Here is a 17,053-nt window from a genome sequence, read left to right on the forward strand (position 1 = left end):
CTATATATTTCAACTTTATATAATAAACTAATAACATATCCTCATACAAATTCGTTAATAATCCACCTAATAATTACATGTCAAATATAATTTATTAATTTCGTTATTTGATTTTTCAGAATTATTTTGTTAGAAAGATTACTCGGAAAATTTTGATAAGAATATAATACCATGTCATTGACTAATAAAGTTTTTAGACACATCTAAAAAGAAATGATGAAATTGGTAATTATCATTTTGTTAGAAAGGTAAAATATATATGATACATTAATTTGTCCGAAACGCCAGACATATATCGCGGGTACTAGAAGCATCAAGTATCTAACATATTAGAAAAAGTTGAAGTAGAGGAAGCAGTATTCTTGAGTTTGGGCTAAATTCATACAAATTAAGGATTTAAAATTTGGTAATCAATTTTAGTTATTGTCATATATTTCTTATCCATGAAAAGAAAACAATGCTTATTTAAAAATTTTTGGTCAACCAAAATAAGGAATTAGTGTAGCAAAGTACGTAGTATGAGTTTCACCAGTCAATGTAGCAGGGCATTAACCTGGTCTAGTCTAATTTTGCGTATCGAGCTACAGCTGCATGCCGATAAACACCGCGTAACCAGCGATGTCAAGATTGGCGGCTTCAACCCCCTAACAAATATTTAGCATACATGATTGAAAATTTCTTCTTCTTTTTAAGAATGAGTATTTTAACATTGAGTTAGAAGTTAGTAATTAGTATTCAAGATACATCCAGTTAGGTAGTATGCGATGCTCAAATCATACATGCATGAGATGAAACCCAAGACTTTCAAAAATCTCTCATTTGAACGCTGATGAATTTTCTTTAAGTGTAACACCTTACGAATGGACCACCAGCGCTAATAGTAATAATTATAATAATATGGAAAAAAAATATATTAATCATGTCCGGAATAATATCTTTAATAAAAATTATAAATATATCATTTTAAATAGTCAAACTCACAACCTTACCTACAACCAATGGGGTTGGTAGCCTATCAGTAAGGTTTTTGACCTTGGATTACCTGATCCACTTGGGTTCGAGTCTCACTTCCCACATTTGTGGGGATGGATTAATATGGAGTTTTTTAGAGTCCTGAGTTTCATCCCAGATTCACAGATATGCGTGTAATTTAAGAATAAAAATAGAAATAGATTAGAATGTTATTCTAAAAAAAGAAAACTCACAACCTTACAAAAAAAGAAATTCACAACTTAACCAAATAAGTTGGTGTTATTAGTATAACATAAATGCTTTATTTGTACGATAAATTGTGATCCATAGATATATAATTATGTCTTAAAAATGAGATATATATAAAAAAAAATCACTAGAATTAAATACCAATTTAGGTTCTACTTTAAATTTGGTGTGCTAGTTTTCAAAACCAGACGGTATGTCGGTATATTAAAAGTGGGAAAAATAGTTCATATCCATATAATTTACAAATCCAAAGGATTGATTGCACGCCCGTTATATTCAACGACCATGTTGTGCAACAACACACAAGAGTACATGATGCGTTTAATTTTGTTAATACTTAATGGACGCGCACCCTGTTGAAGGATTCTTCATCGGTCTTGAAGTACCCCAAAAGCACGCTCCACGTCTTTTCTTGCAGACTCTTGGAAGCGTTTGAATTTAGAGGTCTTTGGGTCCATGGGACACTTGAAAGATTTGACAAGTGTAGCCCATTCTTGATAGATACCATCAGCTAGATAATAACCTTTTGTAAACTGTTGGCCATTAACGGTGAAATTTACCGCATGAGCTCTATCTTGAAGAGGCTGGTCGAACAAGTCAGATTCATTAAGGACGTTGATGTCGTTGTTCGAACCAGCGGGTCCAAAGTAAGCATGTCAAATCCACAAATCATATGAAGCAACTGCTTCAAGCATAATCGTCGGATGTCCTTTGTCGCCACGAGTGTATTGGCCTTGCCATGCCATTGGGCAGTTTCTCCAAGCCCAATGCATACAATCAACGCTTCCAAGCATACCTGGAAAACCGTGCACCGCCTCGTGTTTAGCGGTCACGCGGTTAACATCTTCTTGTGTCGGTTTTCTCAAAAACTCTGAGTGATATAACTGAACTACACATTTGCAGAAGTAGTTCAACGAATCGGCAGACGTTTGAGAACCCATTTCGAGGTATTCATCTAACTGGTCGGCAGTAGAAGCATAAGCCAGCTGGCGTATAGCGGAAGTACATTTTTGAAAGATATTTGACGTCGGGCGACCCACAACGTTGGTTGGAGCGTTGTGGAAGAATGCAAAGTGTTTTGGTAATGGTTGTACGGCGTCAAAGTGATATATATCGTTCACTATACGAAGAAACATTTCTTTCGACATTCGAAAACGCCTTCTTAAATAATTGGCAGGGTAAACAGGTTGCGGGGCAAAGTAATGATTGTATAAACGTGTGGAGGCTTCCACAAGGCTTCTGGTTATTGTTCTTCTTGGTATTTTTGGTTTGATTGCCATTCTGTAGCTCTCAACTTCTGCTTCTTTATCTTCGATTAAAGTAACGAAAGTGTTTAACATTTCGGCATCTATTGTATACTTACTCATGTATGAAACTGAATCTTCGTCGGAACTCGACATATTTAGTGAAAATGTATAGAGTGTGTGTTGTTATGTATAAAAATATATGAGGGAAAAGAAGTGAATGAGATGAGAATGGTTGAATAGAAGTTGGTTTTTATAGAGAAGGTTTTTTTTATATATATAAATCTAGCCGTTTGATTTAAAAAAAAAAACAAAAGTAGCCGTTAACATTGGAATTGGTCCCACAAACACGCTCCTCTCCTCGTCAATGAGCATCGACCGATCGAAAGGAAACGAAGGAAGAAGCTATCGACGAAGTTGCTCCCTATGTTGTCCTCGTCGACGAGCGGTCGAAGACCCTGATGTCGCCTATTTTATACATATTATTTTATGCGATATATCTTTTTGTGTTTCAATGTTTGATTATTTTGATGACTTTTTGATACTTATTTTATGTTGTTTTGTGATGTAGGTTAAATTACTTGATGATGATATTAATGAGTTAAAAGATGGTCATTTTATGAAGTTTTGGAAGAAAGTCAAGATCAAGTCCATGTGAATTGTTAATCTCAATTGTTCGACTTTTTAACTAGAAGGCCTTTTGACCGAAAAGATGCAATTCACGGCTAAAAATAATGGAAAAGCTTTTAATTGGTTTTGGGTCAAAAAGACTATGGCATTAATTCCATATTTTGAGTTACATAGACAGATGATGTCGAAGTCAACAGAGGAGAAAAAAAAAAAAATCATTTGCAATGTAATATGTGGTGGTGAATTTGTGGACTAGGCCTAAAAAGAAATAGAGTTACAATCTTTTGGTGGGCTGAATGGGAAGTCCAAATATTGGGCTGTTGATTTTGTGGTTGGGCCGAAATAAACAAGAAAGAAAGAGAGCCGAGAGATAGAGTTGAAGTCGGTTAGTACGGAAAACTTGGCAATCAAGTTGACATGGAAACTCATCTAATATATATATATAATTGGAGCCATCTATCGAATGAATTAATTAAGAGGGGATTGTACGCAAGAAGTAGGCTGGAGGGGGTTTTTTAGTCAAGAAGGTCGGCTAGGAGGGATTCAAGGTCGGTTGTTTGGAGAGAATTTCGATACAAGTTTTTGGACGTGAGAAGCTACTTGGTTGGTGGGGTTTCACAGCCGCAAAAAGAGAGCACCATATTGTATATACTTGATACTTATTCGTGATTGGTTTTTAAGGTGCTACGAAGGGAATTGAATTCGTAAGCTGCTTGGTTGTGGGGATTTGACCGTCGCAAAGAATAAAAGTCGAAAGATTTCAGTTTAAGTAGCAGTTTTCAATCAGACAGCCAACATTATAGACTCGTTCGATTTCCTATCTCTTTTATTACTATTATATTAGTTACAATATTGCAAGATTTTATTACTACTATTATTATTATGGATTTTATATATTTTATGATTGTTAGTTTTATTTGTTTTGTCATGAGTAGCTAAATCGTTTTATCATCTACTTAGATGAAGTGATACAACTAATGATGGTTGCATATTTTTTGAATTTAAGTTGATTTGATTTAACGTTGTGTCGTAATCTTAACTTATTAATTCTTTGTTATTTAACTCTTAATTGCGGATAGTTTTTGCATGATCTTAGTGGTAACTTAGGTTGTGTAAGAGTTATTTTGATTGCTTGGTTAGAAGCGATTGTTTCTATGACGGGTACGGTAGAAAGTAATTAATAGTTAATAAGAATTAACGGGTTAATGGTTGGGTGTAATCAATAGACACAATTGTTATCTAAATAACCAAAACAATTAGTTGATTAGGAAAGTTACGAAAGGCATATCAGGGTACCGGTTTTAGTAATGGAACTAGTTAATTAAGGGAATTGAATAAAGTAACGAACTTGACGGGTGGGGGGTGAGTCTTTGTTTAGTTCCCGGTTATTAATGAACATATTTGAATTGGTTCTTCATTTAAGTGCAACCTAAATAAATAGTGTCATGGAGTCGAAGTAGGTGATCTTGTAATTAATATTGATATTAAAATTTCTCTTTTCAATAAATTCTACGAAATTACTAACTTTTTCAAATTAACTAACTGCTTTCAAAACCAAGGTGACGGGAGTCCTTAAATCCAAAACTCTTTTTAAAATTGCATTAAACTCGCTTGCTCTTAATTAGTCCCTGTGTTCGATCCTGGACTTACCTTTAAACTATATTGCATACAAACGGATCCACTGCCCGATAGTATGTAGTAGTCAGTTCTAGGGTATTTTCTTGTTTATAAGTTTAAGACTAGATTTTACACATCAGACCCTGTCGACGTGAGCTTAGTGAGCGGCCTTAAGCCACACCACTTTCGTCATCTGTATGTTTGCAAGCCCTTAAAAAACTCAATATATGTATGTAGTTGATGTTTAGTCAAACCGAATTTGCTTACCAAGTGATGTCTTCTTTCTTGGTAGATTTCAAGCGGATAAACCCCATTTATCATGGGTTTTTATATGCTCCAACAAGTATTCCCAATCTGTTCTTTACATTAATGCTATACCATTGTGGATCTACTCCATGTGCTATTTTTGATCAAGTCCATTAAATTCTTTGCGATCACTATACGTTTGCTTATTACAAAAAGTACTTTATTTCATATGGCAGTAAATAGTACGTACACAAAGCAAATCTATAATCTATATTCTATAATGACAGAACTGATGAGTCTCGGTAACATGGATTTAATGACCTAGTCCAAAAGCAAACATGTTAATTACCACCTCAAAAGTATAAATCCATCTCAAAATGTAGTGGAAGTTGATGTGCATATCAAAAAAATTTTATATAAATCAATCACATTGGTGCATTAATAACTTTTACATTTTGTTGTATAAATTGTACATTGTGAAAATTTTACTAAAAAGAGTGACACGAATATTACTTCCCAAATGCTTTGTATATATGCCTTTGTAAATTGGTTTAGAAGTGGCGTACATAACACTTGCATTGGCTCAACATACTACAATCGTACAAAAAAGTTTGGCAGTGCTAACATGAGATACGACTTTGTATTATAATATGGAAGGATGATGGAATCTCAGGTAAATTTAATCATGACAAAAAGTATTTTACACAAAGGTGTGACTCATACTTGAGTACTTGACATGTTCTTTATGTGTAATGAGACAAGCCCCGAAAACTGTCGAGGAATGCTCTAAATGCAACTCGAATTCAAGTTGAGGCCAAACAATCGAATTAGTTAGGTTACTCATGATTTATTGATTTAATTAGATAAAAACATAAACAAACTAACAAATAATTTTCAATGATAAACTATTTATATTTAGTGTAACAAAATTATTTGGCCGAAAAGAGTAGGTCGACTGATGAAGAAATGACAAATATGACATGTGAAAATGGTGATGGCTACCCTTGAAAGGTAAAATTATTTGGGGGAATGTTAGGCATGTGAAGCTTGTCTCATGATTAATAATTAGTGTGAATATACATATTGCATGTTTCATCATATTTTCGTTGTATTATCCCACATTCCTAACCCCACCACTCCATCTACTTTATTTTCTTTCAAATGTTTCCGTTAGCAACTTTATATAAAAGTATATGCTTTCGCTCTCTTCGTTACAATTTTAATTATTTCACATACATATACATTGCAATTAATCAAAGCATATGTTTGTCTCTACTCATAATATCTTTATAAGCAATCACCTTCGAACTACGTCCTCATCATCAAATCTCTATGAGAATGAAACTCTCCTAAAAGCACAACCCCTTTTGCTCCATTTCAAAAATCTCCACTCTCCCAACAATCTGTCTTACTTTATCAATCAGATAACGGTTCCATTATCGATTTCTCACCAACTCTAAAACTCCATAATTAAACATTCACACACTTTTTAGAAAAATATTACCATGACAACAAATTAATTTCGAGCCCAATCATTATTGTGGCAATAAGTTTGGTTTCTAGTAAATAAGCCCATACCACATGCCAAAGGAGACAGACTGGACCTAATAAGTTCAGAAAACACCGAAACAAATCCCAAAGACACTCACTAGTCACTACACAATATACACATTTTATAAACTAGTGATTCAACACTACAATATTTTCATTGTGGTCACACTCTATCTTTTTGTAATAAAAAAAAATAAAATCCAAGAATCAAACACTTGCCTCCTGCTACTGCTTACTACTACTATTACTTACTGTTGTCACTCAATCATACACATACCCCAAATCCACATCTCATCTATATACCACCACCTCTCTTTAACACATGTTTACACCATCATCAATAGCCATGAAAGATCCACATTTCTCTCCAAAGTTAGCTCTTCTCTTCACAGGTAATTATAATCTAACTTTGTATATTTATATAGTTTCATTATAAATGGTCCAACAAAATAACAACAGGAAAAAAATCCAATTAGACCGCATACATCTGAATCAAAAACTTTACTTTCTGGCTTTTAATGAATAGCCTAAGTTCATAATTATAATTATTTTTATTAATTGCAGGGTTTTTTTACTTACTACCAGCTTTGGTGACTTCAGTAGGAATAAACTACGGCCAGATCGCCAACAACCTACCAACACCAGAACACGTGGTACCATTAGTCAAATCAATCGGCGCAACAAGAGTCAAACTCTACGATGCAGATCCTAAAGTACTAAAAGCATTCGCTAACACAGGTGTGGAGTTCATAGTCGGCCTTGGTAACGAATACTTATCGAAAATGACAGATCCATCAAACGCTCAAATTTGGGTCAAACAAAACGTTCAGTGTTACTTACCCGCTACTAAAATAGTCTCAATCGCAGTCGGAAACGAAGTGTTGACGTTTAACGACACTTCGCTCTCCGGCTGCTTGCTTCCAGCTATGCAAGCTGTACATACAGCTTTAGTTAATTTAAAATTAGATAGTCAAGTTACTGTCACAACAGCTCATTCTGTAGCCATATTACAAAATTCATATCCACCGTCTTCAGGTTCATTTAGACCCGATTTAAAAACATGTATTTCGCCTATCCTAGATTTTTTGTCGAAAACATGTTCGCCTTTTTTAATAAACGCGTATCCGTTTTTCGCGTATAAGGCGAACCCGAAACAAGTGTCGTTAGATTTTGTACTTTTTCAACCCAACGATGGAGTGGTTGACCCTGTGACAAATTTACACTATGATAATATGTTATTTGCACAAATAGATGCGGTTTATGCGGCTTTAGCTTCATTAGGGTATAAAAAATTACCGGTTCAAATATCGGAAACCGGATGGCCGTCGAAAGGTGATCAAGACGAGCTCGGTGCGTCACCTGAGAATGCGAAAAAATATAATGGGAATTTGTTGAAAATTATTGGTCAGAAAAAGGGTACACCGGCTAGGCCGAATAATGATTTGAATATATTTGTGTTTGCTATGTTTAATGAGAATTTGAAGCCCGGCCCTACTTCGGAGAGGAATTATGGGCTGTTTAAGCCGGATGGGACTCCGGCTTATGGGTTGGGCTTTTCTGGGATTGCTGTTTCGAGTGGAAACAGCACAAGCAGTAGCGGTGGTGGCGGCGGCAGTAGCGGTAACGGGTCAGGACAGAATGGTCCGTCGATATATTTGTCACCGCCGGCGAACTCGTCAAGTGGGTACCTAGCGATTTCATCTTCTAAGGTGAGTTTTTTCTTTTTAAATTTCTGGAATGTTTTTTTTCTTAAAGGGGTGGGATTTGGAAGTAGGAAAGTTGAGGGGTGGGAATGAAAGATAGTTGACACGTAAGGGGCAGTAGGACACACGCACTGTTCACGAGGTGCAACGCTCTATGTAACCGACGGTGCTCCTTGACCATTGTCCCACTTTTGTTTAAACTGTGTCGTTTTGTTGAGTTTATAGATTGGGTGGTTTTACAATTTCTAATTTTAGAAAGTAGAGGATTTATAACTTGAGATGACGTTTATATTTTGTAGAAGTTACCAGTTTTAAAAGTTGCAACAATAGTTTCTTCAGTACTTTTTTCTGTATAAGATACTAGTTTTGGAAAGTTGCTAGTAAAATTTATGGATATTTCGCTTATTTAAGTGTTGATTATGGCTTATTTCTATTCTGACGATAATAGCCAAGTGAGAATGTGTGATATAAATGCATAGTCATGGTTTTAAAATGTGTTCCTTGTTTAAGGAAAATGTTAAACAAAGCTCTTATGGCTTCACTTAACGTGCATCAAATGATTGTACATTTTCATATTGAAAACCCACCCTTGAATTTTTTATGATAAGTGTACAACTAACTAATGCACGTTAACGAAAACCCTTAGGGCTTCATTTAGCAAAACCCTTCTTTTAATCATAGTATTGATTGATTTTTATTTAATCGAGTCTCATTTATCACATTTGTAAAGGTGGATTGTTGTGAGTGTTTCAAAAGTCCTAATTTTATCCATACATTTGTGTAATTTAGGATTTTCCGTTCAAAAAACCGAAATAAAAATAATTGTAAGATGATAATGAATCCGGTTTCCCTTATCATTGATATCAATTTATAGAATTACAAATTACATTTGATTACCTTGATTACCTTGAATTTATTTCATTCGACTACCACAACCTTTTGACATATTTTAAACTAATATATATACATATGTAATATATATAACGGTGTAATAATAATGTCAGTTATCCATTTATGTTTATTTAAAAGATCTGGCTAACACTTGTATCTTAACCGCAAACATACAATTGTTAAACTAATACATTTTCGCCTCTAATTACAGGAAAGACTTGTTTGGAGCAGCTGGTCAATATTAGGCATGGGATTAATCACAATGGCAGCTATGGCATTCCATATATGATGTGATGTTTTAGAGTATGAGAGGAAGAGACAACATTAACATGTTTTATATCTTTTGTCACAAGAAGAAAATGTGGTGATGTTCTTCCTTCCTTCATGTAGTTTGGAAATTCTTTAATTTAATCCTTGTGTCATATATGCCATGCATCATTTTCAATGTGTTTGTTTTGTTTTGTCTATTTTTTTCGTTCTAAATACCACATTCATGGTGATTCCCAGGATAGATCTTAGGATACTTTATATTTTTGAGAGATTCAAAACACACTAAAATAACTTTCACCGAAAGACAAAAAAGATAAAAATGATGCCTTGCACATGACTTAAAGAATATACTATTTGCCTAAAGCAGATTTTTCATTATTTAATTACTAACCTTTAAATTTTTTCAAAGATCTGACATTTTTAACTAAGTTGAGAACATAATCTGCCTATGTCAAAATCACATCCAAAGAGTTAAAAAGTGTAGAAAAAAATGAAACTAATGATGTAAAATGACGCGGACCTCTATGACCTTTTGGTTCCGTTATGGTATCAGTACAATGAACCACAAGGATGATTTCGGGCAACTACCTGCATAGCGAGGCACCGCAAAATGCCAAGTTCACTCCTCGGACCCGTGTGATTTGGGGGTGTAGGTATCGATTGATCTATGAGGAACTGGTAACGTTTGTGGTACTTGTATAATTCGATTCATACCCAACAACTCCTGAGTTTAAGCATAAGTTAGAAAACATAACATGTGCGTAGAAGGGCTGATATTGCAAAATCATTTGCAGATCATACCATGTGAAAGAAGTAGGTGAAGATTGACAAATGCATGAGAAAGTTAATTAAATATTTCAAATAAACATGTCAATTAACAATTTTAATTATTGTCATCTTGAAATGAGATATATTATATAACAAACATACCTATACTATCAGATACTATATAATAACCAAGATATCCATGTGTCTATTATATAAAAACTGCTTTTAATGGTAGAGTTTTTAGAAAGGAGATTTAGTTTTCAGTGTGATTATAAAGTAAAAAAGTGTGTTTATTAAGAAGATTTTTAGAGTAGTTTAATTTGACAATGTGTATGATTTTTAAGAATTATCTTATAAATCTTGGAAGATGGTTGATGCACAGTTTGCATTGTGAAATTCTCATGTAATTTGTCACTCTAATCAAGCATAATAATCTTGAAAGTAAGTAGGTTATATAATTGAGTCCTTTAATATTGGGCTGCAATATACCAGAGACAATTGACTACTGGACATGTAATTAGTTGTCATGAAGTCCATTATCTATCTGGCAATCACTAGTGGATTCTTCTGTAGCAGACCCATTTACTCCCAATTTAATCATGAAAATGACTTTTCTTCTCAGTCACCAACCACTATATTACTACTGCATTCTCTATATATTGTCTTTCTTTCTGTTTTCTCTTTCTAAATAGGTAAAAGGCTGGTGTCAAGAATCTTGAAACACATTTATAGATAGAAAATATATTTTAAAGATTGAAAATGAGAGGTATTTCTATTTCACCACACTACTAGAAGTATTACAAAGGCAACAGAAAGCAAAAAACATAAGTAGATTATTGTTAATTTGAAGTCCAAAACCAGTCCTTAATCAAATTTTATTCTTTCTGTAAGATTATTTGTCAACTAAATCCTTAAACGTACATTCAAATAACATAAACCAATAATTCAAGCAAACCAATTCAAACAGCCTCTAAAGGTCACCAAAACATGCCTTATTTCCGTAGACCAAGATGAACATATAATTATACAAACTACGATAAGATTGTCACACTCTAAAAACGGCAAATTCTCACACAATGTATTCATAACTAAAACAACAAATAAATATAAATAATTAAATATCATACTGTATATAAATTGTATCAAAGGGCCCAATGGACTTGAATTCGGGGGAGATTGTTATGTTTAAACCATGTTCTACATCTGTAAATTTATACAACATGAATGTGTGAATACAATTTATGAGTTGCTCAAATAGTTACCAAATTGGCAAATTTAAAATAGACCCAATAAGGGTTGTGTGTTACCCATTTACATTGCGAACCACCACCAACAATCACCCACTCTCGGCCGTTCGTATGATATGTGTTTCGATTTGGCTTGATTGAGAAAGGGGATTTACACTGATTGGGAGCTAAAATCTACATATTACTTGACTCCAGCTTATATTTAACTCCAATAATGTATAAAAGCAATGGGTAAAATGTTATTACTATTAAAACACCCATGTTAGCTAGAAAAGGTGGGGTGACCGGTGACAACTGACAAGTTACTTCGACTAATGACAATGCAAATGATAATCTTAAAGAAACAAGGATAATATATGATATAGGCACTAAACTGTTTGTCCTAAGTTGACATGTAATCATGTATGATGTAATTTTTTTTTTTAATAAACAACAATTTTTATTGATAACGGGAACTTTTAACGAAATACAAAAAGACAACAAAAATTTCATCAGGGACTTAGGACATATTCGCCATAATGACCAAACTAGACTTTCTTTTTTACTACGACTACCAAACCAGAAAAAAGTAAAAGAAACTATATCATGATAAATATCTATACAAGATGAGTTATTGGCTTTGATTACCATGTTATTTCGGTTCTTCCAAACTACCCACCACCAGGTAAAACAAATTGCCTGTATAATATTGAACTTCTCCGTCATGTTTAGCTCCGCTATCCAATCCAAAATATCACTAGAACTTACATCCGGATTAGAAAGTTGAAGCCACGTATCTCATTTTCATTGTTAAATGCCTATGGTCACATACTCACATTTTTCATTTGTCAAGTTAGAAGATAATTACTCGATCAGTTTCTAAAATTGGAGCGATATGATAACCAAAATTTTGTCATTTTATATAGCCAATGAAGCGTAACACACCTCCTTTGACTCATTCCAGACTTCTTTTTAATTTCCTTTCTTTTTTAAAAAATACAAATAAATACAAAAATAATATAATGAAACAACAGATTGGAAAACATCACCACACTACATCCCAATGAAACACATAATTCCTATATTTCCAAAACAATCCCCACCAAAAAAACGGAAGCTTTTAGGTAGTGTTTAAACTTGGAAGGCAAATTGAGTAGCATGAATCCAAGAGATTATCAAATCTGACCTAGAAATAGGCATGTCGAGACCCACCCATTGAACAAATTGATTCGCCAACGTTTCATGTAATACTAATTGACAATCAATTTAACGGAAGAAAAAAAGTATTCACGTTTGCATTTTGTCTGTTTATCTAGGTATTTAAATGACAGCTCTTAGGGATGTTTTTAACGTGTATAAAAAAAATTATATTTTTCATATTAAAAGTTTACCCTTTGAATTTTATGGTAAGTGTACAACTATTTAATACAGATCAACTACAGTCCTAAAAGCTGCGTTTAGCAAAACCTTTTTAATAATGATTCCACATCCTGTTGTTTATTCTTGCATTGTCAACCAATTGCAAGGTTGATACAAGTATAAAAGAAAACATCTAGGAATTATGTTTTTACTGTTTTATGCAACACGTCAATAACACGAAGTTACCACACTAGCAAATGAAAGGAGATTCCTTCAAGTTAATTCTCCAATTTGAGTTAAGTTGGAAAAATCTTAACCCTTGAATGAAAATGAAGCATCAAGATTCAAAATCATCTTTATATCTTAAACTTTCATTTTCATTTAAGCATCAAAATTAAGTAACTAAAAAATCTCCTCCATTAGCAAATTTAAATGTTACATCATCGTTCATCACGTGAAGTTTTCAACGTGATATGGTACAAAAAAGATGACAAAATAAAGTATTAAATTCAAAAGTATATTGAACTGTTGCACTGATTACAATAATAGGGAGGCAAAAACATTCAAAAAGCTTGGATAAAGTGTGCGCACCAACCAAATGATCGATATTTGATTGAAACGAATACTGTCTAATTTATCCGACCCATAATAAATAATTAAATTACATACAAATAAACATATGAAAATCTTCAACATTAATTATCATAAGGGTTTAACTTGCATTATTTTTAGATGAAGTTACTTAAAAATTAAAAGGAACATTTTTTTGTAATATAACAATTATCTGTGTGTGATTGTATCTAACTATCTATGAATTTTGTCTGTATATTTGATTTTCCATTATCATAAATATCTTTACACATTATTATTTTTTGGAGAGTTACAACAGATTTTAGTTATCTACAACAAATGTACATGTTATATTGCGCAGTATACAACACTATAAAACATGCATTGTTTTAGATCTTCAAATAATGTTGTAGATTTATCAGTTCCCTTATTTTTCGGGTAAAGGTTAAATCCTTAAGGTGGACGGAGTGCATAGGTACCCGACCGGTAACGGTATGCACACCGTTCCGACCCTCCGATACCGGTGGAGTCGGGAGCGGAAAGGGGAGCCTCGTGCTGGTTTGGATGCCGCTATATTTGAACGTTAGGAGGTTTAAAAAAAAAAAGCAAAGGGCCCCACTAACAGTCGAAATTCACATTCTTGTTCTTTCTTTTTTTCTTTTCTCCTCCTCATTCTGCTGGTTGTTCTTTTTTTTTTCTCCATAGTTTTCTCTCATTTCTTTTCTCCATAGTTTATTTGGTTTTCAAACATGGCAAATATGAACCTAAGGGATGTTAAGATGGCGATGCAACACATGGTCAACCACGATAGACACCGATCTCAAGTGAACACCGTCATTCAAAGTGTATCCAACGAGAAGGGGGCTTACCAAGCCGAAATCAACCGAATACAAGCTCCCAATCAGGCTCAGAACACTGCCGAAATTCAGTATGTAGCATATCTTCAGCAGAAGATCGACTGGCAGAACTAAATAATTTTTCAGCTTACCGTTGCCTCTTCCACTTTCACAGCCATGCTTGACCACGCGTTATTCTCGGAAGGCAATGTCGGTGGTGGTTAGCATGTAGATTATCATACTGACCCGGAGGAGGAGTTCGTTTCTCCTCAACCCGGTAATGCTACCAGGTCTCCTGAACCCTATCGATACATTAATCGTAACGCGGCGACAATACTGTAGACTCGGACTATTCCGAGTGTTAGGATTATGTGGTGTTTTATGATTTTAGTAATATTATGTAGTGTTTTATCTGTTAAAACATTTATGTAGTGTTTTAAGATTTTAGTCATATTATGTAATGTTTTATGATTTTATAAATATTAGTTTTATTTTGTCTAAATTATTAAATAAAAGTTTTAATTATTGAATAAAATAAATAGAAATTAAATAAAATAGAAAAGGGTGGGGTGGGACAGGAAGGGGTGACGGGGTATTCCCAGCAAAATGGACATGTACCTATTGAAAAATTAGGGAGGGCGGAGAGGAGTGAAGATGTAGTCCCTTACACATATCAACAGTGTAGGCCTACTAGCTTGTAAAAATAATCAAGCTAAGTTTAATTGCAAATAAAAATGTGTGGTATGGATTTCTTTTGAAAATACTTGTGAAATGTTAGAATAAAAAAAGTGCATATTGAAGATAGCGTTTCTATATCAGGGGTTATTTGCTATTGAGTTATGAAAAGTAACTAAATTGGTTAAAATTAATAAGTTTTTTCGGGTATTTCAAATAGGATATAAAAAAAATTAAACAAAGTTGTTCGAATTAAGTACTTTTATCAAAAAAGGCATTCGAATATGTTACACTTCTGTAATCCTTCAAGCATTTACTGATTCACTATTATATCAATGTGTAACTGTGTATAACTTTTCGATTATTATTAGACTATTATAGCTAAAAGTCGTAATTATTTCGCCAAAAGAAAAGGAAAAAAGTCGTAATGGATACTTAATACACATTGTCTTGATTCAAATAATTTATCAGTTAATCATCCTAATGTCATTTTCAATCTGTCCAAAATTTAGTCTTAACAAATTGATAACACAGATTACAGTTGATAAAGACAAAGCATGGAGGCGTGGAGCTCAACTTGCTTACAACATATTTTAATTGTGCTATAAATATTATTCTATTGATTCGTTCTTCATCTTTTTTTATTGAGATTAATCACTAGAAGAGTTATGTAATTTTCTTTTTATACATGGTTGCCCAATAAACTAGAATATAGATGTGTATCACCCATAAACTTGTAAATGTTGTACATGGTTGACCAAAACGACCTCAGGTTATACTTTATTGAGCTGACGTGACAACTTAGCTAGTCATGAAGTGACAATTTATATGTTAAATGTACCTTTTCTTTTATACATGGTTGCCCAATTTACTTTTTTTTATTGATGTATATCACCACCCACAAACGTGTAAATTTCGTACATGATTGACCAAAAGCACATGTTATATCCGTTAAATTAATAATGTGGATACTAGGTGCGCATTATACAAACTATGGGATGGAACAGTCAACCACGTTTGTTTCATCATGTGGTTATTGAGTTAATAAAGATAAAACCACGTCTGTATTTGATGGAAAAATATTGAATTTATTAGAATTTATGTTATCAGTATAATATATATTAAATATCCATATTGTTAATAATAATAATAATAATAATAATAATAATAATATTTTCACCATTTCTACCAACTATAACAGGTGTTTTTAATTTATTTATGTACAAAATTTACAAGTTTGTAGCTGATACACATCAATAAAAAAGTATATTGGACAACCATGTATAAAAAAAATACATTTAACAGGTAAGTTGCCACGTCATGACCAGCTAAGCTAACACGTCAGTATTATAAAGTGTAACCGACCATAGCAGGTAGTTTTGGCCAGCCATGTAAAAAATCTACAAGTTTGTAGGTGATACACATTAATATTCTAGTTTATTTGACAACCATGTAAAAAAAAAAAGTACATGGTCTTACAATGATTAAATTTTTTATTCTTTAGTCAACAAAACATATATTTATTTTCTTATTTTGAGGTTATTACTACTTAAAGCATATCCAATGGTAGTTTTTGAAAAGTTTTTTTTTTTAAAAAAAATGTGTGAGGTTTTCTAAAAAAACATTAGAGAAAAAAAGCCCTTAACATTTAACAACTTAAAATTGAGTAAAACATATTTCTTTAATGAAAAGATTGAAAAAATGATCAATAGGCTAATCAATCTTACTTCGCTTTTTCTTTTTTGTTTTATTGATGCACATCAATATGCTTTTTTGTTTTATTTCTCTAAGTTCAATATATTTATTTTATTATATATTAGCATAGTATTTGCGTGTTGCAGCAGATAATGACAATGTGTTCGATTTCGTGATTACTGAAAATAGTATAAGTGACCAATCAATTAAATGAGATACCACGATGATAACGTAGTTTCAATAACAGTTAACATAAACAAAAAAATACATGTATTAACAGTATAAACATTCAATTGAATGAGAATGTGAAAATGGTTTAGATAGGAAATTAGGAATGCATTTAAATTAAAATAAAAGAAGGGCAATTTAGTACATTTGCATAGTTACATTTTAATATTTAAAAAAAAAAGTATTATTACTTTTATATAATAGCATAGATAATTTAAGTGGATCATTATGTACGTACACTAGTCGTAAGCCATTATGAACCTTAGTTTTGATTCGGATTTTTGTATGTCTATCCTAAAGATAATCTAATTCTGGAACTAAAT

General features: G+C 32.9%; 2 protein-coding genes across 2 annotated transcripts; one reads left to right on the forward strand and one right to left on the reverse strand.

The window, feature by feature from the left end:
* Positions 1-1,877: 1,877 nt before the first annotated feature.
* Positions 1,878-2,621, reverse strand: LOC122601757. The gene has a single exon (XM_043774496.1). The coding sequence runs from the start codon at positions 2,619-2,621 to the stop codon at positions 1,878-1,880; it is 744 nt and encodes a 247-aa protein (XP_043630431.1).
* A 3,737-nt stretch (positions 2,622-6,358) lies between these two features.
* On the forward strand, positions 6,359-9,548 carry LOC122600662 (glucan endo-1,3-beta-glucosidase 11-like). The gene is made up of 3 exons (XM_043773414.1): positions 6,359-6,901; positions 7,074-8,218; positions 9,315-9,548. The coding sequence occupies exons 1-3, from the start codon at positions 6,832-6,834 to the stop codon at positions 9,390-9,392; spliced, it is 1,293 nt and encodes a 430-aa protein (XP_043629349.1). The 5' UTR covers positions 6,359-6,831; the 3' UTR covers positions 9,393-9,548.
* The last annotated feature ends 7,505 nt before the right edge of the window (positions 9,549-17,053 follow it).

The sequence above is a fragment of the Erigeron canadensis genome, chromosome 5 (genome assembly GCF_010389155.1).
Source record: "Erigeron canadensis isolate Cc75 chromosome 5, C_canadensis_v1, whole genome shotgun sequence".
In the NCBI taxonomy this organism is placed as follows: Eukaryota; Viridiplantae; Streptophyta; class Magnoliopsida; order Asterales; family Asteraceae; genus Erigeron; species Erigeron canadensis.

What these genes read in the sequence shown, in the direction of transcription:
- LOC122601757 (XM_043774496.1), bottom strand. Translation starts at nt 2,621, where the DNA reads ATGTCGAGTTCCGACGAAGATTCAGTTTCATACATGAGTAAGTATACA.
- LOC122600662 (XM_043773414.1), top strand. Translation starts at nt 6,832, where the DNA reads ATGTTTACACCATCATCAATAGCCATGAAAGATCCACATTTCTCTCCA. An exon ending in GTTAGCTCTTCTCTTCACAG is followed by an intron (nt 6,902 to 7,073) that starts GTAATTATAATC and finishes TATTAATTGCAG; the next exon opens with GGTTTTTTTACTTACTACCA. An exon ending in TAGCGATTTCATCTTCTAAG is followed by an intron (nt 8,219 to 9,314) that starts GTGAGTTTTTTC and finishes CTCTAATTACAG; the next exon opens with GAAAGACTTGTTTGGAGCAG.